This window comes from Zonotrichia leucophrys, unplaced genomic scaffold (genome assembly GCF_028769735.1).
Source record: "Zonotrichia leucophrys gambelii isolate GWCS_2022_RI unplaced genomic scaffold, RI_Zleu_2.0 Scaffold_546_33818, whole genome shotgun sequence".
Lineage (NCBI taxonomy): Eukaryota > Metazoa > Chordata > Aves > Passeriformes > Passerellidae > Zonotrichia > Zonotrichia leucophrys.
In genome coordinates, this window is record NW_026992751.1 from 11,056 (window position 1) to 33,818 (window position 22,763).

General features: G+C 53.0%; 1 protein-coding gene across 1 annotated transcript; it reads left to right on the forward strand.

Annotated features, from left to right (window-relative positions):
* Positions 1-21,979: 21,979 nt before the first annotated feature.
* On the forward strand, positions 21,980-22,502 carry LOC135441805 (zinc finger protein 586-like; the record flags this gene model as incomplete). The annotated part of the gene is made up of 1 exon (XM_064701357.1): positions 21,980-22,502. A coding segment is annotated over exon 1 (523 nt), but the record flags the coding sequence as incomplete, so codon positions are not given.
* Between the last annotated feature and the right edge of the window lie 261 nt (positions 22,503-22,763).

Genomic DNA, 22,763 nt, shown 5'->3' on the forward strand with positions numbered 1-22,763 from the left:
GAGAAGCTGGGGCTGCAGCCGGGGCTGCCCAGGGCTGTCCTGCAGAGCAGCTCCTGCGACCCTCAGGGCTCTTGGCCAGCCCAGGGCATGTGCCACCTACCAGGGGCAGCTCTCAGCCTGCCTGGCACCTCCCCATGGATGCTGCAGGGGAGCAGTGGGTGCAAGAAGTGACTCCTGCAAGGGCAGCTCCTGCTGCTTTGGAGAGGGTGCTGTGTGGGCCAGGGCTGCTCAGAGCTCAAGCTCATGCCCAGCTCATTTCTGAGGGGACTTTTCATGAGCTCATTCAGGGCTCAGGTTTCCTGCCCATGTCTCTGCTTTCCTGAATCTGTGCTCCCACTTTTCCCCGCCTCAGCTTGGTGGCAATGGAAACTGAGCTGTGCAGGGCAGAGCAGGGGCTGAGGCTCTTAAACCATCACACTGAGTTTTCCTGTGAACCTCAGCAAGTGCCTGCACCTGCCCAGCCTCCAGACCCATGCAGCATCACCTTTCCATGATGCCCAGGCTGGGGGAGCTGTTCTTTATTCCCTGCAGGGCCGAGCAGCTGCAGGGCAGGGCTGGCCCAGGGGCTGGGCTGGGCTCTGGCAGCTCTGGCAGGGAAGGAGTCTGGGGCCACAGGAGCAGCTCGGGCTGGGACAGCTCCAGCAGCAGAGCCATGGGCAGGGAGGGAGGGAGGCAGTGCTGAGGGAAGCCCTGCTGCAGGGCAGATGTGGCACCTGCCGGGCCTGCCCTGCAGGGCACACACTGCCCTGAGCAGCACAGCTCTTGTGTCCCCTCGCAGCCAGCACAGCCCTCAGCCCGGGGCCTCGGGGCCCTCAGTCCCTCCTGGGCCGGCAGAGCAGCCCCAGAGATGAAGGGCATCTCTGCGGCCATGTGCCCATTCCCTGCTGACCAGGGCCTGAGGGCCACTGTCCTGCCCTGCTGCTGCCTGGCAGGGGCTGGGCAGGGCTGGCCAGGGAAAGGCTTTTCCTCAGGCCTGGCTCTCTCTTCTCTCCTTGCCTTGCCCAGGTGCTGCTGGCATTGCTGAGGGGCTCTCTGCAATGGCAGTTCCAGCTGCAGGGCCAGGCCCAGCCCTTGGGCTCCTCCTGTGCAGGCTGAGCACAGCAATGGGGTGTCCCAGCTCCCTGTGCCCGGGCAGCTCTGGGCAGGGTAGCCTGGGAGACTGGCAATGAGCCCACTCTCCTCAAGCAGTGCCATGGACAGGACCCTTGGTGTGTCCTGGGGATGCCACCCAAGCTGTCAGCTGCCTCCAGGGGACACTGGGGCACAGGAGTGTCCTTGGCTAGAGGGGGCTGAGACTGAGACAGGCTGAGCCAGTTTGCTCTGCTGTGGGTCCCACTGCTCTCAGCTGTGTCAGGCTGATTTCTAGGGGAACACAGAGACTGCCCTGGATCGCAGAAAAGGCAGCTGGGAAAAGATGGATTGAGAGAGCAGCTCCCCTCACCCTTCACTGAGTTACAGCCACTGCTCTTGCATTGCACAGTTCTCTCTAATTTCCCTGGGCACAGCAGGAAACCCTCCCAAACTGCCTTTGGCCGTCACCATTCCTTAGCCCTGGGAGAAGAGATGCTGCCAAGCTCCTCTGCCTCAGGAGCAGTTTGGGCTGATGAAATCCAAGCCAAGGACTGGCCCCTGTCCCCGTTCCCATGACCTCACTGCTGAAGAGCAGAGCTGATCCCTTGGTGTCCACAGGCACAGCCCCTGCTCGTCAGAGCAAGGGGGCCAGATGCCAGCAGAGCTCCAGGCACGGGGCTGAAGGAAGGACTCTAATGAAAGGAAAATTGGGTGATACAGAGCAGGAGGGGCAGAAATGGGAGAGAGGGCTTGGACATTGCTCAGCAAAGTCTGCTCTGACTTGTCATTGTCCTCTGCTTGACTAGGACTACATGGGCAGAGTGAAAAAATGTCCAACAGCAGCTCCATCAGGCACTTCCTCCTGCTGGCATTGGCAGACACGCGGCAGCTGCAGCTCCTGCACTTCTGCCTCTTGCTGGGCATCTCCCTGGCTGCCCTCCTGGGCAACGGCCTCATCATCAGTGCTGTAACCTGCAGCCATCACCTGCACACGCCCATGTTCTTCTTCCTGCTCAACCTGGCCCTCACTGACCTGGGCTCCATCTGCACCACTGTCCCCAAAGCCATGCACAATTCCCTCTGGGACACCAGGACCATCTCCTACACTGGATGTGCTGCACAGCTCTTTTTCATTATGTTCTTCATTTCAACAGAGTTTTATCTCCTGACCATCATGTGCTACGACTGCTACGTGTCCATCTGCAAACCCCTGCACTACGGGACCCTCCTGGGCAGCAGAGCTTGTGCCAACATGGCAGCAGCTGCCTGGACCAGTGGCTTTCTCTATTCACTGCTGCACACAGCCAATACATTTTCCCTGCCCCTATGCCAAGGCAATGCCCTGGACCAGTTCTTCTGTGAAATCCCCCCGATCCTCAAGCTCTCCTGCTCAAATTCCTACCTCAGGGAACTTTGTCTGCTCATGGGTAGTGCTTTTCTGTTTTTTGGTTGTTTTGTGTTTGTTGTTTTCTCCTATGTGCAGATCTTCAGGGCTGTGCTGAGGATCCCCTCTGAGCAGGGACGGCACAAAGCCTTTTCCACCTGCCTCCCTCACCTGGCTGTGGTCTCCCTGTTCCTCAGCACTGGCACATTTGCTTACCTGAAGCCCCCCTCCATGTCCTCCCCATCCCTGGATATAACAGTGTCAGTTCTGTATTCAGTGATGCCTCCAGCCCTGAACCCCCTCATCTACAGCCTGAGGAACAAGGAGCTCAAGGCTGCAGTGGGGAGATTGATGACAGGATGGTTTCGGAAACATTAAACTGCTGGCCAATTTCTGCAAATCACTTGTAATAAAATTCATCTTTGATGCATCTTGTTGGTTTGGTTGTGGTGGTATTTTTTCCTTTGTTTTAGATATTCATATTGTCCACAAATAAATGGCAATGTTTGCGCCATTTCTCATTTTGTTTCTCTCTACCTCCCTGTGGCCACAAACTGTGTCAATGAGGGGCGGCACTCTCAGTGGCTATAGAGTAACTGAAGGATCTCCCAGCAAAGTTTTGTGCAGAGATGCCCTTTTGTTGCCTTCTCTGGAGCTGCTGCAGCAATGTCTGTGTGCAGAGCTGGGGGCAGATCAGTGCTGGCCCAGCAGCTGTGCCCAGCAGCAGCAGCACTTGGTGTTGCCAGTGCTGCTGCCGTGGCCCTGCCCCGCTGCCCTGGTGGCCCTGGTGTTGCTGCAGGGCCTGAGTGCTCTCGGGGCCGGGCACAGCCCTGGGGGTGGCAGTGCCGGGGCTGCAGCAGGGACAGGCCATGGGCACTGCTGGGGCAGCGCTGACGCCTCAGCCCAGGGCCTGGGGGCTCCAGGCTCCTTGCCCAGGCTCTCTCAAGAACACACCCAGAACCCAGGCCAATGCTCAGCACAGAAAACCCCTGTGAGCAGCTCAAGGCTGGCCGAGGGCAGGCTGGGGGCAAACAGCATGGCTGCGGCTCTGCAAGGGCCCTGGGGCAGATGGGAAGGAGCAGCGGAGCAGGGGCTGATCCATCCCCAGTGCACTGGACAGCCCAGGGCAGCGTCCCAGAGCGTTCTCATAGAGCTGCCAACAACATCCCCCCTCGGCAGCCCTGGCCTCTCCCCCAGCTCACACAGGTGCCCCATCCTTGCAGGCACAGACACAGCAGCACTGGCTCAGCAGCCCCTGTTTGCATTGCACACAGCAGGGGGAGCACCCCCATGCTGTTGCTGTGGGGACATGAACCTGAGGGAGCACAAATGCCATGAACTGCTGGGGCCAACAAGGGCTGGGGGACACCAGGGAAACCACTCAGTTTTGTCTTGGCCTCTGCAGTCAGGCAGCAAGTTTATTCCCATCCGCTGGGAGTTTCCTGTGCCACTGCAGATGCTGTTGCTCAGAGCCAGGGCTGCGTGGCAGCCTCCCCCCAAACTGCCCTGAGCAATTCCTTGGCTTCACTTTTGATTTCTTTACTCCCCATGCTACAAATGTCTTCCTATTGCCCACCCCTGTTCCTGCCCCTGCAAACAGCCCATCCCTGTTTGCCCTTTCCTCTCTGGCCCCACTCCCCATTGCAGTTCCTGGCTTGGCACCATGGGAACGTCCCCTGGGGAGCAGGATCATCCCACAAGTGCTGCAGGAATTGTCTGCAGGCTCCTGCAGTGCCTCCTGCTGCTCCCTTGCCAGAGGCACCCCAGGCCAGGGGGGCACATCTGGGCTGCTGTGTCTGGCTCTGGGGCTCCCTGTTCTGGGCAGTGAGGAGGAGCTGCAGAGGCTCTGCAGGACTGACAGGATGGGCTTTGGGGCTGGCAGGAGAAACTGAGAGACCTGGGTTGCTGGAGCTTCTCAAGAGGAGGCCCAGGGCTCATCGTGCAACTGCTCCAAGGGTGGTTTCAGAGAATCCCAGAATCAGCAAGGTTGGAAAAGACCTTGGAGATCATCAAGTCCAACCTTTGCCCTGACACTGCCTTGTCTCCACTGAGCCTCCTCTTTTCCAGGATAAACAATCCCAGCTCCCTCAGCCAGTCCTCACAGGACTTGTGTTCTAGACCCCTCACCAGCCTTGTTGCCCTTCTCTGGACACGCTCCAGCTCCTCCATGGCCTTCTTAAATTTGGGGCTAAGAACTGGACACAGCACTCAAAGTGTGGCGTCACCAGTGCTGAGCACAGGGGAAGAATCACTGACCTGCTCCTGCTGGCCACACCATTCCTGATCCATGCCAGGTGCCTTTGGCCTTCTTGCCCACCTGGGCACACTGCTGTCTCATTTCCAGCCTGCTGTCCATCAGTCCCAGCAGGTCCCTTTCTGCCTGGCTGCTCTCCAGCCACTCTGTCCCCAGCCTGTAGTGCTGCAGGGGTTGTTGTGGCCAAAGTGCAGGACCCGGCACTTTCACTTGTTAAACCTCACTTTGTTGGATTTGGGCCCTGGATCCAGCCTGTCCAGGTCCCTCTGCAGAGCCCTCCTACCCTCCAGCAGATCCACACTCACACCCAGCTTGGTGTCATCTGCAAATCTGCTGATGCTGGACTCAGTCCCCTCATGCAGATCATCAGTGCAGACATTGAAATCCGCGCTGGCTGGCTCTGATCCCTCGGCCATCCTGTGGGTGCCCTGGGATGGCACTCAAGGTGATCTGTTCCATAACCTTGCTGGGCACCCAGGTCAGGCTGACAGGTCTGGAGTTCCCCAGCTCCTCCTTCCAGCCCTTCTTGGGGATGGGCTCACACTGGCATCTCCAGTCCGCTGGGACCTCCCTGCTGAGCCAGCACTGATGGTAAATGATGGAGAGCAGCTTGGGAGCTCATCCACACCTCCCTCAAGCCCCTGGGATGGATCCCATCTGCTCCCAGAGACACCTGTGAGCATCTGAGTGGCTCAGCAGGTCACCAGCTGCTTTGTCCTGGATTACAGGGGGCTGTTCTGCTCCCTGTGCCCATCCACCAGCTCAGGAGAGCACTTGAGGAAAACCTGTCTTATTGTTGAAAATTGGACAAACAAGGTGTTAAGCACCTCAGCCTTTTCCTTATATTTAGTTACTCTCATTCCCCACTGCATCCAATAGAGAGCAGATATTCTCCTTATCCCTCCTTTCGCTATTAATTTATTTCAGAAGAAGTTTTTTTCTTTTTCACAGAAGTGGCCAGGTTAAGTCCTAATCGAGCTTTCATCACTCTACTTTTTTTTCTCCATGACCTAACAACATCCTTAAACACTTCCTGAGTTGCCCAACCTTCTGTACAAAGGTGATGCACTCTCTTTTTTCCCCAAGTTCCCACAAAAGCTCCCTGCCCAGCTGGGCCAGTCATTTTCCTGCCCTCATCTTTTGTCGCAGAGGCACAGGCTGCTCCTTCCCTATTGAGATTACTTTCTTGAGATGCGTCCATCCTTCCTTGATCCCTTTGTTTTTAAGGGCTGTTTCCCTTTAAAAAATCAGTACCTGATATGGTATTCCCCAAATCTGCATCATAAGTAGGCCAAACTCTACTCTCTGTAAGTCCAGCGTAGAAGTTTTGTTGATGCCCCTCCTTCTTTCACAGAGTATTGGAAACTCAAGAATTTCATGGTCACTGTGCCCAAGGCAGCCTCCAACCACCACATCTCCCACCAGCCCTTCTCTGTTTGTGACCAGCAAGAGACAGAGCTTTGCTTGGAAATGGGATTGTTACCTAAAATTCAGTAAAATAGAAAACTCCATAACCCCAATGTAGCATTAAGAAGCAGCATTCTTTATTTGGCTGGATGCACAGGGGATAGCTCCTCCCAAAGCCATGCCTGCTGAGTACAGGAAAGTTTCTGCTTATATTCTGTATTTTGCACACATATTCATTGATTGCCCTGGACTAAACACACATATGATAATAATTTCCCCAAAATCATTAACATATTTCCCCTCCCCTTTTGCATGCATTCTTCTGTCCTGGGGGTCTCTCTGATGGTCCCTGGTGGTCGTGGACCCCAATGTTCCCGTGGGCCTGGCTGAGCTGGCAGGACACTGAGGCTGGTGAACTTCCAGTTCCCCTTCTCACACAATGGAAATTGTGTGGTTTCCATAGGCCTGGGGTTGTGAACAACAAGCTTCAGCTGTCAGCTCAGCTGGTGGAGACAATTTATCATCTGGTAACAAGAGGTCACAGAGTGGGCTATGACATCACAGAGTGCCAGAGTGAGGTCATAGAGTGCCACAGAGTGCATTATGTGAGGTCATTGAGCAGCTATGACATCATGGACAGCCTCTGTGACATCACAAAGCCAGCTATGCCATCACAGGGCAGCAGTCTGATATCACAGAGAAGATTATGAAATCACAGAGCAGACTATGACATCACAGAGTGCGTTATGTGAGGTCATCAAGCAGCTATGGCATCATAGACTGCCTCTGTGACATCACAGAGCCAGATGTGACATCACAGTTCAAAGGTCTGACATCACAGAGCATACTATGACGTCACAGAGTTGGCCATGACATCAGAGACCATCTGTGTGACATTGGAGAATATGCTATGACCTCACAGAGCAGACTGTGACATCACAGGACTGAGCTCTGACATCAAAGATCAGACTACGACATCACAGATTTTCCTGTGACATCACAGATTTTGCTGTGACATTACAGGATGGCAATGTGACATCACAGAGGGGATTGTGGCATCAGAGAGCAGATCTGTGACATTAGAAAATGGGCTGTGACATCACAGAGCAGGCAGTGACATCCCAGAGCACTGTGTGACATCCCAGCAGGGCTGTGTCAGGTCACTGGGTTGGTTACTCTGCCCCAGCTCCCCCTCACAGTTTCTGCCAACAAGTCCAATGCTGTCCATGCCCAGCAGGGTCCCTGTCCCCCGGGATCCTCCCGGCCCACCTGGAGCCACAGCCTCCACCAAAGAATGTTCCACAGGATCCGCCCCAGAGCCTGACAGGGGACAAGGGGCCAGGGCTGTGTGACCAGGACATCAAGCACGGGGATTATCCAGGTCACTGTGGCCTGGGTTGGGTTGCCCAGGGCAGGAAAGATGTCTGGCAGCTGGAGCAGGGTCTGGGAAGGGCCTCCAAGGTGGGGCTGGAGCCCTTGGGCTGTGAGCAGAGGCTGAGGGAGCTGGGCTGGTCCAGCCTGGAGCAGGGAAGGCTGAGGGGCTCCTCATGCCAGCCTGGCAGTGCCAGCGAGGAGGGGATGGAGAACACAGAGCCAGGCTCTTCACTGGGGCCTGGTGGGAGACAAAAGCCAATGGGTGGAAGGGGAAAGAGGGGAGATCAGCCAGGGCATGAGGAAATGAAATGAGTCAGGCTGGTTTAAGCATTTCTTCAGCACCAAAATAACCTGACCTCCCTTTTCCATCCACCACTGACAGCTTTGCAAATCAAGAACTGTTGGAGCTCTTTTGCCCCTACTTCAGGACAAGCATCCTGATACAAGAACTTAATTGTGTTTATATCTATCACAGAACCACATTTGTCTGACATTAATTTTACTATGGAAATCACCTGTGGATGGTGCACTCACCAGATACTTCTGGGACGTTGCGCATAGCTCAGGGAAGAGTGTGATTGTTATTAAATTGTGTCCTTTCCAACCATGGTCTGTTGGCCATAAAGAGAAACTTTCTGTGCCTCTGAGTCTCAGCAGTTCCTGACCCGCAAAGGACACAAACCTGATGAGTTGGGGTTCCCACTCCAGTGGTGGCACCTGCACCTCCCTCTATTTCCAGAGCAGAGCTCCCTTGTCCCAGAAAGTCCCTGGCAATGCAGAGATGAAGAAAACAGGACAGGCTGTGGGGATCAGGGGCAGGGCACAGCCAGGGATTTGGGGTGGTTGTGAGCCCAGGGCAGGTCCCAGCCCTTGGCCTTGGTGAACCTCATCCCATTGTCCTGGGCCCATGGATGGCTCCAGCCTGTCCAGATCCCTCTGCAGAGCTTCCTGCCCTCCAGCACAGCCACACTGCCACCCACCTTGGGCTCACCTGGAAATTGACTAAAGGTGCCCTCGATGGCCTCATCCAGATCAGCAATAAAGAGATTTCACTGACCTGCCCAAAATCCTGAGCCCTGGGGACACCCCTGGATGTGACTCCATTCCTCAGCTGCTCTGACTGCCAGGGATTGAATGAGGGAAATGGCGGTGTGATAAATGAATATGATTCATGCTAACAACTGTAACTGTATCAATATTTTAGAAAAAAGTAATAGAGGAAAAGAATATGTAATTAGTGTCACAAAACAGATGTTTTCAGATGTTCATGAGATTATAGGATCCAGGATGTAGATTGCAATAAGTAACATCCCAAAACGGAGTAGGCCTTGGGATAATTAGAGAATCAACCTTGAAATAAACAGAATTGAAATGATTTCAGGTGCCTATGAAATAAAAATGCTTTCTTTTGGAATATAATGCTGGCTTCTATAACACACGACTTGGGGCGCATCTGCAACATGTGGGGTTGTTCAAAGAATAGTGACGATGAGGAAGAACCTCCATTGGATTGACCACCAAAGAGCCAAAGGACCCCTTAGCAACAGTGAGAGCATGAACTGTGCAGTACAGTGACATAGATTACAAGAATCAAAAACAGGAAGAGATTTATGGGAAAATATTGATGAATCTGTATTAGCATACAGTATATAAATACGTGTTTGGATTCCTGTGCTTTTTGTACAGGAGGGTGAGAGAAACCCTCCCCATATCCTGATTGATCAGTTTTGCTTATGCTTTATCAGAACCACTGAGAAATTTTTTTGTATCTGTTTGACTTTTTTTGATTGTAGTATTTTACATAAAATTGCTGCTCAATTAAAATTGCTGCTAAATTCAACTTTGTTGTTTATTGAATTAGACATGTAGAAATTCTTTCATAAAAGAAGGAAAGAGGTAGGGACAAAGTGTTATTGATAGCAATAAAAGGTGTGTATTTTCATATCTATTCTGACAGTATTAGAAGGTGATTGGGGTCAGTTTAAATTGGACATTGCTGATACCAATCTATAAAGAGGAAAAGAACTTAACAAGATAAAACAATTCTCTCCTAATTGTTTTCAATACAGCATATTCACTTTGCTTACACTTTGGAAATCTGTCTAATTAAGCACAAAAGAATTTAGAACTTAAATTATCCTCAGGTGCTTTTCTTGTTTGGGCATTTTGAACAAATGTTTATGACCCTTTGTCAGCGAATTCCTGAACTGAAGAGCTCCAGAAATAAGAGGCCTCTGGAGGTGTAAAATTCATTAGCAACCTCCAAGTGGCTGAGGATCCATCCCCATCAGAGCAGCAATGAACAGAAATGGGCACAGCTTGCTGACTGCCCCAGCTTTGGCATGGGCCATGGGCCTGGAGCAAGAGCAGCTCTTGAGGGCCCCAAGGCCAGGGCTCTTGTGCTGCCCTGTGTGACAGTGGTCACAGTGGTCTTATGATGAGGGAAGAGACGTAGATCTGACTCCATGTTAGAGACGGCTTGCTTTATTATTTTAAGACATATATTACATTAAAACTACACTAAAAGAATAGAAGGAAAAGTTTCATCTCAGAAGGCTTGCTAAGCTAAGAATAGAAAAGAAAAGAATGATAACAAAGGCAGCTGTCTCAGACTCTTTGTCTGAGCCAGCTCTGCTGTGATTGGCCATTAATTCCAAACATCCACATGAGACCAATCACAGATGCAGCTGTTGCATTCCACGGCAGCAGGCAATAATTGTTTACATCTGTCCCTGAGGCCTCTCAGCTTCTCAGGAGGAAAAAATCTTAAGGAAACATTTTTAATGAAAAGATGTCTGCGACAGCCCTGGGCAGATGGGATGGCAGCAGGGGCTGCAGAGCTCTCAGCACCTCAGCCCGAGGGGAGCAGGGCAGCCAGGGGGCCTCCTTTGGCCTTGGCCCAGCACCTTCCCCCATGGCTGGGGCTGAGTCCTGTGGCAGCTGCAGCTGCTGCTGTGCCCTTGCCAGGGGCTGAGGCCGTGGGGCAGTGCCCAGAGCAGCCTGGCCTGAGCAGAGCTGTGGGGCCAGAGCCGGCTGGGCTGGGCTGGGGAGAGGCCCTTGGTGCTGCCGAGAGCTCAGGGCAGCTGGCAGAGCTTGCAGGGAGCTGGGCTGGGCTCAGAGAGCGTTGCCCAGAAACCATCAGTGTCCATCTCAGCCTGGCTGGGCGTGCAGGGGCAGCACTCAGACCAGGCCTTGTGGGGCAGGGCCAGCGCCTGTGCAAGGCATTGCAAACAGGCAAGTGGCCCAGAGAGGAGGCTGCTCTGTGCCTTTGGTGGCATGGACAGAACAGGGAGGGGGCCCAGGACATTTGTCAGTGCCAGCCTCTATCCCCGTGTGTTGGCAGCCCTGGCTGCTGAGCTCTGCTTTGGCCTGGGCTGAGTTTGGCTGTGGCCAGCTCCATCCTCCTGCGGGGCTCAGGGCCTGTTCCCGGCCATGGCCAGCCCTGGCTGCCTCTCTGCTGGCCCAGAGGCTGACAGAGCCCAGGGCAGGGCTGTCTGTGCAGCCCCACAGGTGCCACGGGCTCTGCAGGAGCTGGCAGAGGCTGCCCAGCAGGGAGGCCATGGGGCACAGAGCCCCAAGGCTGCTGTGGGCACCACGGCACAGGGGCCGTTCCCAGCCGCAATGCTCCTGGCCTGGGCTGGGCCTGCACAGGGGCTGGGCCACCATGGCTGGGCCAGCACAGGGCCACAAAGGGGCCACGCAGCCACTGCCGGGGCTGACAGCAAGGCCAGGCACACACAAGCAATTGCTGAGCATGGCCTGCGTTGGCCAGGCCTGAGTGTGCCAAAGGCAGAGCTCAGCTGCCCTTGGGGGCTGCAGGAACAGTCCAGAGCCCAAAGAGCCTCCAGGGCTGTGCTGGAGACCAAGGCTGGAGCAGGAAAATGCAGGGCTGCTGCGGGATGGGGAGGGCATTGAATTCCAGCACACACCTCAGCTCTCTGATGATCTCGGCACCATGCTGGGCCCTGTTTCAGACTGGAGCAGAGCAGATGTTGATGGGACAGGAGCCCTGTGGGGCTGTCAGGGACCTGCAGTTTGCAAGGTGCTCTGCTCTCCCTCAGGTGCTCTTGTAGAGATCCAATCCCAGCTGGGCACCTCAGGGCACAAGTGGCACAACCTGTTCACGGGCACACAACTGATGTCTGCCTGGAAAGTGGCACAGGTGTTAATACCTGTTAGTTTCACAGAATCACAGAATCACAGAATTTCTAGGTTGGAAGAGACCTTTAAGATCATCGAGTCCAATCCATGTTCTAACACCTCAACTAGATCATGGCACCAAGTGCCACATCCAGTCTTCCCTTAAACACATCGAGGGATGGTGACTCCATCACCTCCCTGGGTAGATGATTCCAGTATTTGACCACTCTTTCTGTGAAAAACTTCCTCCCTAATTCTAGCCTGTATCTCCCTTGGCACAGCTTGAGACTGTGTCCTCTTGTTCTGTCTGTTGTTGCCCGGAGAAAGAGACCAACCCCCAGCTCACCACAGCCACCTTTCAGGAAGTTGAAGAGGGTGATAAGGTCACCTCTGAGTCTCCTTTCCTCCTGGCTGAACAACCCCAGCTCCCTCAGTCGTTCTTCATACGGCTTGTGCTCCAAGCCCCTCACCAGCCTCGTTGCTCTCCTTTGGACACGGTCAAGCATCTCAACGTCCCTCCTAAACTGAGGGGCCCAGAACTGGACACAGCACTCAAGCTGTGGCCTCACCAATGCTGAGTACAGGGGAAGGATGACCTCCCTGCTCCTGCTTGGCCACACCGTTCCTGATGCTGTCCAGGATGCCATTGGCCTTCTTGGCCACCTCTGCACACTGCTGGCTCATGTTCAGCCGACAGTCAACCAGCACCCCCAGGTCCCTTTCCGCCTGAGCGCTGTCCAGCCACACCGTTCCTAGCTTATAATGTTGCAGGGGGTTATTGTGGCCAAAGTGCAAGACTTGGCACTTGGACTTCATCCCATTAGATTCTGCCCATCCATCCAACCATTCCAAGTCCCTCTGCAAAGCCCTCCGTCCCTCTAACAGATCGACATATCCTCCCAGCTTAGTATCATCTGCAAATTTGCTAATGAAAGACTCTAATTTCATGACATACAAACAAATCTTTATTATCTGGGTCATTTGAGTACTGTTTAGAAATGGCAGAGTTTTCCCACCAGGAACAGGAATTTCCTGGAGGTGTACAGATGGCAGGAGGAAAAATACTGATCTTGCCTTCTACTGGTGTCACCAATATTCTGTTTATTCTGTCTCTTTTCCTTCAGGTGTTTTCAGCTCTTCTGTTGAAATGGCCATGTCTAAGGACATCTCTTCTTTTACACCAGGTGGATCTATGTACTTCTACTGCTCTCTGATTTCCTCCTCTAGATGCTCTCTGGTCAGTCAAGTGCCTCTCAACAGACTGGCTTCATGCTTTGAGCTGGAAGAAATTGCCCAATATTTCTGAAGTTCAAATAAATATATAATAAATATAATTTTAATTATGTTTTCATCTATCACAGAATTACCTTATGTCTTTGTCTAAAACTGTTCCTGTCAGAATCCCTTGGGATGAGACACATGTCAGAGTCTGCAGAGACATCACAGAGAGCTGTGATGATTATTAAACTGTTCAAATGTCCAGCTTGTGTTTGTTGGCAAGAAACCTTTCTGTGCCTCTGAGTGTCACCAGCACCTGACCCGAAAGGACACAAACCTGATGAGTTGTGGTTCCCACTGCAGGGGCTGCACTTGGACCTTGGCTCTGCACAGGAGAGCTCTTCATCCCCTTTCTCTCTTTTCCTCCCTCTGGGCATGGAGGGAGCTCCTGACTTCAGCCTGTGACTCGTGTGTGCAAAGAGCAAATCTGGGCAGAATCAGGGCAGGAAGGGTTTGGGGGACCTTGGAATCTGTGCTGGGCACAGAAGGTGTTTTCCATTGCTCTGAGACTCTCTGCTGTGGAAATATCCAGCAGTGGAATGACTTTTGCCTTTGATGGTGCTGAGCCTTCCCTTGGCTTTGTTTGCTGACAAGAAATGAACATCCCTCTGTGTCTCGGTCAGCTCCTTCTCCAAGGAAAGCAGGTGGGAGTTGGAGCCAAGGAGCTGAAAGCTGCAGGTGCAGCCTGGGCTGGAGGGAGCTCAGAATTGCACAAGGCCGCTCTGACTGCCAGGGCTTGGATGGGGGAAATGATGGGGTGGGAGCATGGACTGAGTCTGATTGATTGTCAGTCATGAAGGGTCTTGATTTTCATATCTATTCCGACTGCATGAGGAGGTACATGGATTCAGTGTCAATTGGAGATTGCTATTTACAGAGGAAACAAGAAAAACCTAAACAGGACCTAAAAAATCTTTTCTCACTGTCTTTTAAAATAGATCATATTCAGTTGAATGCACTTCTGAAATCTCTCTTATTAACCACACAAGATTTAGAAACTGAAGTCAAATTATCCCCAGAGGCTTGGCTTGTTAAGCTGTTCTGAATGTTAATGAGCCCTGGGGGCACTGAATTCCTGCACTGAAGAGCTGAAGGCTGAACAAGCCTCTGGAGCAGGAAAATTCAGCAGCAGCCTCCAAGTGTCTGAGGATGTCAGCAGCCCCAACTGAGGCCATCCCTGCCCAGAGACCGTGTGGAAATGGGCAGACAAGGAGAGCATCCCTGGGGCTGGGGCAGCACAACTCAGAGGCACCAGCGGCTGCAGCTGGGAAATGGAGTGTGGAATGTGGCTGGGAAAGCCCTGCCTGGGCTATGCCAAGCAGGACAGACAAGCCCTGACTCCCATCCCTGAAACAATTCTCTCAAACAAGGTGCCCTTGATGCCTCAGGCTCTCCCTGGCACAGCTCCCAGCACGGCACTCTGCCCTTGTGCCCGAGCCCTTCCCTGTGCTGGGGCTGGCCTGGGGCTTTTCCTGCAGCGGGACCTGCCCTGCTCATGGCACAGGAAAGGCAGTTCCTGCTGGAACCTGCAATGGGCTCCAACAACTCCAGCAAGGCCCTGTTTGCAAAGCCCCCAGTGGGAAATGAAGGAGGGAGGTCATGCTGCTTTTGGGGTGAATCATGCTGAAACCAGCCTGACTCCTCCATCCCAAATTTCAGTTTCCTCAGAGGGAATTGAAGCTGTGGCAGAGCTGGAAAAATCCCCAGAGAAAGGAACAACCAAATGACACCACTGAGAGCTTCTGCAGAGCTGCTGAGCTGGCCCAGCCCGGGCACATCTGACTGACAGAGCAGCACCTCAGACTAGAAAAGCACCGTCCCAAATTTTAACAGCAGCGTCTCCTGACATTTCCCTTCTTGGGGGAGGTGGGGATTCCTCCCTGCAGTGGGGACACCCCTCAAGGTCACTGCTCCTGGCTGAGCCAAAGGGACTTGCCCACAGTCAATAGTCTGCAGGAGTGACATCAATCTCTGCTTAATTACAGATTTTGCTTTAATACAGTTGCTTTGAAATAATTTCTTAGTGCTCTATATAATATATTATACATCTCTTAAATCATGGTTAAATATTTCTGATTTAGACAATTTTCTCTAATAATTACCATAATAGATAATACATATTTATATAAATATATCTGGTTTGCCATCCCTAATCCCGTGGGACAAATTCTACAAAGGTTTATTTCTCACTTTATAATTCTTTACACACAAACTCTGGAAAAGTCTGCAGCTGGGATTGGAAACAGCTGCTCCAATGTGGCTCTTCCAGAAGGAGTTTAGAAAGCCTGGACATCCTTGGGGGTATTTGGGGATCTGTGGGGGCTATTGGGGCTCATTTCTGAACCTCGTGACCCAACAGGAACTTCTGTAATAAACTTTGACTGAAGCTTCCACTGTGCCCATGACAGGAACCCCTGTGAATGTCTGGGACATCCCGGCTCTTTGGCAGCCTGGGGACTCCTGGGATGTCACCGTGGAGCCCCTGTGAGTGCCTGTGACAGATCGGTGCCTTTGCAGCCCAAGGTCCCCTGGGATGTCACCATGGAATGGCTGTGATTGCCTCTGACCACAGGGCTCTTTACCATCCCCAGAAAGCCCTGGGAGGTCTCCATGGACCCCTGTCTCTGCCTGTGACATTCCAGCTCTGGAACAGCCTGGAGACTCCTGGAAAGTCCCCATGGAACCCCTCAGAGGGCCTGTGACAAATCTGATCCTTAGCAGGCAACCATCACCAGCCTCCTGTTGTTCTGTTCAGTTTCCACAGCAACCATTACCAGGACCCTGTTGCTATGGTCAGTTTCCATGGCAGCCATCAGCAGCCCACTGTTGTTATGGTTGGTTCCCATAGCAACCATCACCAGCCCCTGTTGATATGGGCAGTCCCTTGGCTGCTCCATGGAGACCCCATGCCAGGGGTGGTTGCCATGGACACCAGCTCAGGCCTGCAGCCAGAGCCCATTGCCATGGCAACCACAGGCAGCCCCATCCCCAGGCTCATGGGATCCCAGTACCACAGAATGGGCTGAGCTGGGAGGGACCCATCAGGATCCTCCAGTCCAACTGCTGGCCCTGCACAGGGCACCCCAACAATGCCAGCCTGGGCCTGGCAGCGCTGTCCAAACGCTGCTGCAGCTCAGAGAGCCCTGGAGCTGGGACCCTTCCCTGGGGAGCCTGGGCAGGGCCCCAGCAGCCTCTGGGCAAAATCCTTTTCCTGACGTCCAACCTGAGCCTGCCCCGACTCAGCTGCAGCCGTTCCCTCCACTCCTGTCCCTGGGCACCAGAGGGAAGAGGTTCCCACAGCCGCAGCCAGGGACCCGCTCCCAAGGCTGTTGCCATGGCCACCAGGGCTGGCACCAGCTGGGATGCTCGGTTTCCACGGGCCGGGGTTCAGGAATGGCATTCCCCATATTCCTGCCCCCGCTTAAACTGCACTGCCTGCACTGCCCTCTCGCCTCCCATGGAAAGCACAAAAGGCAAAGATCCCAGGCTGGGATAAGAACAATTTATTGGGAACAGCAATGAGGTAAGGAACAAACAGAAACAGAGATAATATTGATAACAGAAGGGATAAGAAAAACTGTTTACAGGGAAAACTAATAAATCAAGAACAGTCTCTTTCTGGCCATGCATTTCCCCTGCCTGGAAAGGACACCCTTCTCCTCAGGGGGAGAGTAGGAGAGTCCCTTTCCTGCCCCTGGCAGTGACCTGAGGTGGGAGTAAATGTAATGACACGGCCATGGCCAGACCCTCATGTTCTTCCATCCCACATCATGTCTTTGGCAAGGGCAGGAAAAGGGACAGGTGTCTTCTCAGATGGATCACAGGGAAAATGGATCACCAGGGCTGTTCCAAATGTGGGCCCTCCAATGGGGGATGGAGCTGGAGTGGTCCCTGAAGCTGTTCCTGCATTTGTGGCATTTGCAGGGCTTCCCTTACCGGTGCCTCCGTTGGTGTCTGGTCAAGGCAGAGCTGGTGGTGAAGCTCTTCCCACACTGGGGACACTCATAGGGCCTCTCCCCAGTGTGGATGCGCCGGTGGGTGATGAGGGTGGAGTTGTGCTTGAAGCCCTTCCCACAGTCAGGGCAGCGGAAGGGCCTCCCCTCTGTGTGAATCCGCTCATGCAGGCGGAGATTTGAGCTGGAATGACACCTCTTCCCGCATGTGGGGCACTGGTAGGGCCTCTCCCCAGTGTGGATGCGTCGGTGGGTGACAAGGGCGGAGCTGCAGCTGAAGCCCTTCCCACATTCCCCACAGTCATAGGGCCTCTCCCCAGTGTGGATGCGTTGGTGGGTGACAAGGTGGGAGCTGCAGCTGAAGCCCTTCCCACATTCCCCACATTTGTAGGGCCATTCCCCAGTGTGGGTCATCTGGTGGCTGATCAGGGTGCTGCTCTGTCTGAAGCTCTTCCCACACTCCAAGCACTTGTGGGGCTTCTCCCCATCATGAAGCTGCTCCTGGGCCATCAGCTCCAAAAACTGGCTGAAGCTCTGTCCACCTTCCTGGCTCTGGGTAAGTCTTTCCTTCTCAGAGCACCCTGGGCTGCTTTTGGAGCCCCTCTTCCTGCAGGATCTCTGGGGATTTTCCTCCCCATTAGAATTCTGCACTGTGGAGTCAATCAAAACAGCCTCTTCCATGAGGTTCTGCCAAGGAGATTTTTCCTCCCTGGTCTCCATCATCAACTTTTTGTCTGGGGATGGAAGGAGAAGGAGAAGATGGGATTTGCCTCCATTCCAAAAGGAAGGGGAAGGAGATCCCCCCAGTGCATCCCCGGCAGGAAGGTCTTGGCAGCAGGGTTGTCCTGCAGCCGGGGGCTGTGCTGGGCTGGGAGATGGTACAAGAGAGAGGGGGAAAGGGGCACCGATTTCCTCCTCACCTGCCTGGGTATCCCAGGGCTCCTTCCTCTTCCTCGCAGTCTCCTCCTCCATCCAATCAAGGTTTGGGAATGGGAAATCCTGTTCTGGGAAGAAAACAAAGGGTGTGCACATTGTCTTTTGTTCCAGGATCTGTGCTGGGCTGGGAGATGGAGCAGGAGAGAGGGGGAAAGGAGCACTGACTTCCTCCTCACCGGCCTGGGTGTGCCGGGGCTCCTTCCTCTTCCTCACAGCCTCCTCCTCCATCCAGTCAAGGTTTGGGAATGGGAAATCCTGTTCTGGGAAGAAAACAAAGGGTGCGCACATTGTCTTTTGTTCTGGTTTGAAGGCAAACATGGGGGAGAGTCTAAGTCAGAATTACAATTTAATAAGAAAATGAAGGTCAAGGCAATGATACAGAAACACTGCCTTAAACTGACAGAGTCAGGATATAACCTGACACCCTGTTGGTCAGGGTGGTAGCTGCAGTCCCAATAAATGGTGGCTGTAGTCCTGTTGGAGTGATCAACGTGATTCTGTCAGAGCAGTGATCCTGTAAAAGGGTCTGGTCTTCTTCTGAAGGTCCAGTGGTGGTTATGGAGCTCTTGTCCTCTGGGAATCCAGTAGGCAAGCTGTTCCTGGTGTTGCAAGGCTCAGCTTATATCCAGGTAGGAATGCTTGGTTCCTCCCCCTGGGCGGAGCATCCCACAATGGGATGATGGAATTTTATCAGTCCTGCAGTGACACTCAATGGCCCATTCACAGAAGATATCTCCCCTGGAGGGCGTTATCAGGGCTGAGTCATGGAAGAGATAAAGAACACTGCCCTGCCTTTTTATAGCAGTTGATGAAGATGGGGATTGAAAACATGCATTTGGTTACATCTTGCATTGCAACCTGAAACAGTGGGGTAATCCCTGCTCAGGGGGTGAACACCACCTCCCTTACCCAAACTGGCTCAGGTATAAAACTCCCACCCTGGGAAGGCCACACACACCGGGACAATGTCACACTTGCTCTGCTCCAGGGGAGGTCTCTGTCCCTGTCATTCCCTTGCTCTCTCCCCCTTTTCTCTTTCTTTCCATCTCTCTCTCTCCCTCACATTTACTGTTCAATAAAATGCATTTTGGATTTGGTCTCGTTAGCACCTTAATTTGGGCAGAGGAATCTCTAACAATTTTCTTTACCATATTGCAATATTATTTGGGCACAGTGAGTTCAGGGCGCTGTTCTCTGACTCCAAGTGCCTTTGACAACAACATGGTTCCCTTCTCTGAGGAGGTTGTGTTTCTTTCCGGAAGAACTCTTGGAAACTTGGATGCAGCTTCCTCTGAGTGACTTGTGGGAGAACTGATGAAGAAAACCGGTGTTAGGGGTGGCCAGTGTAAAGAAAATATTTTCTTGTCCTTCCTTGAAAAGTTTGTTAAAATCGCTGGAGGAAAGGGAGCAAATGCTACCAGCCAGACTGACAAGGTTCATTCACCCCACGATGAGGAACACAGGGCTGCGGAAAGTCCCACAAAAACCCCAGCTCAAGTAGCTGAATTCCACAATAACTTCTGAATTCACAGGCTTGGGGGCTTTGCCAAATGTGAGAATCATTTTTCTCTTCATCCCTGTCAGCTTGTTACAGCTACACAGAGCTTTCCCTTCCTTTTCATAATCTATATTGGGCCGAATTTCTATTTTGCTCTTATTGGAACCTCCCAGCAGCTGAGCTGGAGCTGTTCAGGAACTGATCAAACTTGGAATTGCCACAAAATTGCTTCTATTTTTGGTTTATTCATGTTTGCAATTTATTTGTGTTTTCATCACATATGACTTGTGGGAAAAACAAGTATTCATCAAAGTGATTTATGCAGAGTCAGGTTTGATTTCTGCCAAGTTTATTTTGTCCAGTGCCCAGGGGAATCTCCCATCCTGTCTGCAGCTGCTCCCACAGGGATGTGATGGCTGATATCAGAGCCGCAAGAGTCACAGTCAGGGCTGCCCTCAGGGAATGCTCGCCAGGTATGGAGGGGCAGCGTGGGAGCACCTGGATCTTGGAGCACCCAGCTGCCCCCCATGTTTGGAGGTGCCTGAGGAGGGCTGAGATGATGCCAGGGACATCCTGCAGTGACATCCCCTCTGTCCCGCTCTGGGTGAGCTCAGTCCCAAACCTGACCCTGATCCTGGTCTCAGTCTCACTCCATGTTTGGACACACTCACAGTTCTGTTCTCATTATTCTCATCCCAGTCCCAGACTTGTCTAGCCCCAGACCAAATCCCAACCCCAGCCCTAAAGCCAATCCCATGTCTACCCTTAACCACAATCCTAGCTCTATTTCAAATCTCAGCCCCAACTCCAGCCCAGCCCCAATTCCAGCCCTTTCCTAAATCCTCAGCCCCAAACCAAATCCCATGTTCAGCCCTTCTGGGGGTTTGGGGGTGTCTCTGTCCCTCTGACCCCGATGATGTTTGGGTGGGGTCACATCAGGGCTGAGAGGGACAGAGACCCCACCGGCTCCCCAGGTGTGAGAAGGTCGGAGAGCCCCCCCAGCCCTGAGCACCCTCAGCGGTGAGAGGGACACAGAGCCCCTGGTCCCCAGCCCTGCACAGGCATTGCCTGAGGCAGAGGGATGGAGACCCCCCGAGCATCCCCCACGGCGAGGGGACAGAGAGCTCTAAGCATAAACTGGGCTGAGAGAGACAGAGACTGCCCCGAGCACCATTTTCAAGGAAGGACAAAAAATTTTTTTCTTTTTCACTGGTCAGTCAGAACAGCCATTTACTTCATCATTTCTCCCATAAGTTCCCCAGGAGGAAGGAGGGACTGTTTCCAAGTCCTTCCAAGTTTCCAAGAGTTCTTCCAGAAAGAAACACAACCTCCTCAGAGAAGGGAACCATGTTGTTGTCAAAGGCACTTGGAGTCAGAGAACAGCGCCCTGAACTCACTGTGCCCAAATAATATTGCAATATGGTAAAGAAAATAGTTAGAGAGATTCCTCTGCCCAAATTAAGGTGCTAACGAGACCAAATCCAAAATGCATTTTATTGAACAGTAAATGTGAGGGAGAGAGAGAGATGGAAAGAAAGAGAAAAGGGGGAGAGAGCAAGGGAATGACAGGGACAGAGACCTCCCCTGGAGCAGAGCAAGTGTGACATTGTCCCGGTGTGTGTGGCCTTCCCAGAGTGGGGGTTTTACATCTGAGCCAGTTTGGGTAAAGGGGGTGGTGTTCACCCCCTGAGCAGGGATTACCCCACTGTTTCAGGTTGCAATGCAAGATGTAACCAAATGCATGTTTTCAATCCCCATCTTCATCAACTGCTATAAAAAGGCAGGGCAGTGTTCTTTATCTCTTCCATGACTCAGCCCTGATAACGCCCTCCAGGGGAGATATCTTCTGTGAATGGGCCATTGAGTGTCACTGCAGGACTGATAAAATTCCATCATCCCATTGTGGGATGCTCCGCCCAGGGGGAGGAACCAAGCATTCCTACCTGGATATAAGCTGAGCCTTGCAACACCAGGAACAGCTTGCCTACTGGATTCCCAGAGGACAAGAGCTCCATAACCACCACTGGACCTTCAGAGGAAGACCAGACCCTTTTACAGGATCACTGCTCTGACAGAATCACGTTGATCACTTCAAAAGGACTGCAGCCACAATTTAATGGAACTACTGCCACAACCCTGATCAACAGGGTGTCAGGTAATATCCTGACTCTGTCAGTTTAAGGCAGTGTTTCTGTATCATTGCCCTGATCTAAATATTCTTCTTAAATTGTAATTCTGACTTAGACTCTCCTCCAGGTTTGCCTTCAAACCAGAACAAAAGACAATGTGCGCACCCTTTGTTTTCTTCCCAGAACAGGATTTCCCATTCCCAAATCGTGATTGGATGGAGGAGGGGGCCGCGAGGAAGAGGAAGAAGCCCTGGGATACCCGGGCAGGTGAGGAGGAAGTCAGTGCTCCTTTCCACCTCTCTCCTGCTCCATCTCCCAGCCCAGCCTAGCACAGACCCCTGGATACAGGACAACCCTGCTGCCAACACTGTCTTGCTGGGGATGCACTGGGGGGATCTCCTTCCCCTTCCCTCTGGCACAGCGGCAAATCCCATCCTCTCCTTGTCCTTCCTCCCCCAGACAACAGGCTGAGGATGGAGACCACAGAGGACAAATTTCATTGGAAGAACCCCCTGGAAGAGGCAGTTTTGAGTGACTCCACAGTGCAGAATTCCAATGGGGAGGAAAACCACAGAGATTGAAAAGGAGGACGGGCTTCAAACACAACCCACGTGCTCTGAGGAGGAAAAACCCACCCTGTGCCAGGAAGGTGGACAGAGCTTTAGGCAGAGCTCAGAGTTGGTGGTCCAGGAGCAGCTTCATGATGGGGAGAAGCCCCACAAGTGCTTGGAGTGTGGGAAGAGCTTCAGGCAGAGCAGCACCCTGATCAGCCATCAGTGGATCCACACTGGGGAAGGGCCCTACGAGTGTGGGGAATGTGGGAAAGGGTTCAGCTGCAGCTCGGCCCTCATCATCCACCTGCACATCCACAATGGGGAGAGGCCCTACGAGTGTCCTGAGTGTGGGAAGAGGTTTCAGACCCGGACCAGCTCACACCTCCTCCAGCACCAGCGGATTCACACCAAGGAGAGGCCCTCCTTCTGCCCTGACTGCGGGAAGGGCTTCAAGCAAAACTCCTACCTCGTCACCCACAGCCGCATCCACACTGGCGAGAGGCGCTACGAGTGTCCCCAGTGTGGTAAGAGCTTCACCACCAGCTCTCACTTGACAAGACACCAAGGGAGCCACCAGTAAAGGATGGCCAGCCAATGCCCCAAGTGCAGGAGGAGCTTCATGCACCACTCCAGCTTCATCCCCCATGGGAGAAACCACATTGGGAAGAACCCTGGTGATCCATGTTCCCCATGATCCATGCTGGGAAGACACTCATCGCTTTTCCTGCCCCTGCCAGTGACATGATTTGGCATTGAAAAACATGAGTGTCTAGGCATGGGGCAGT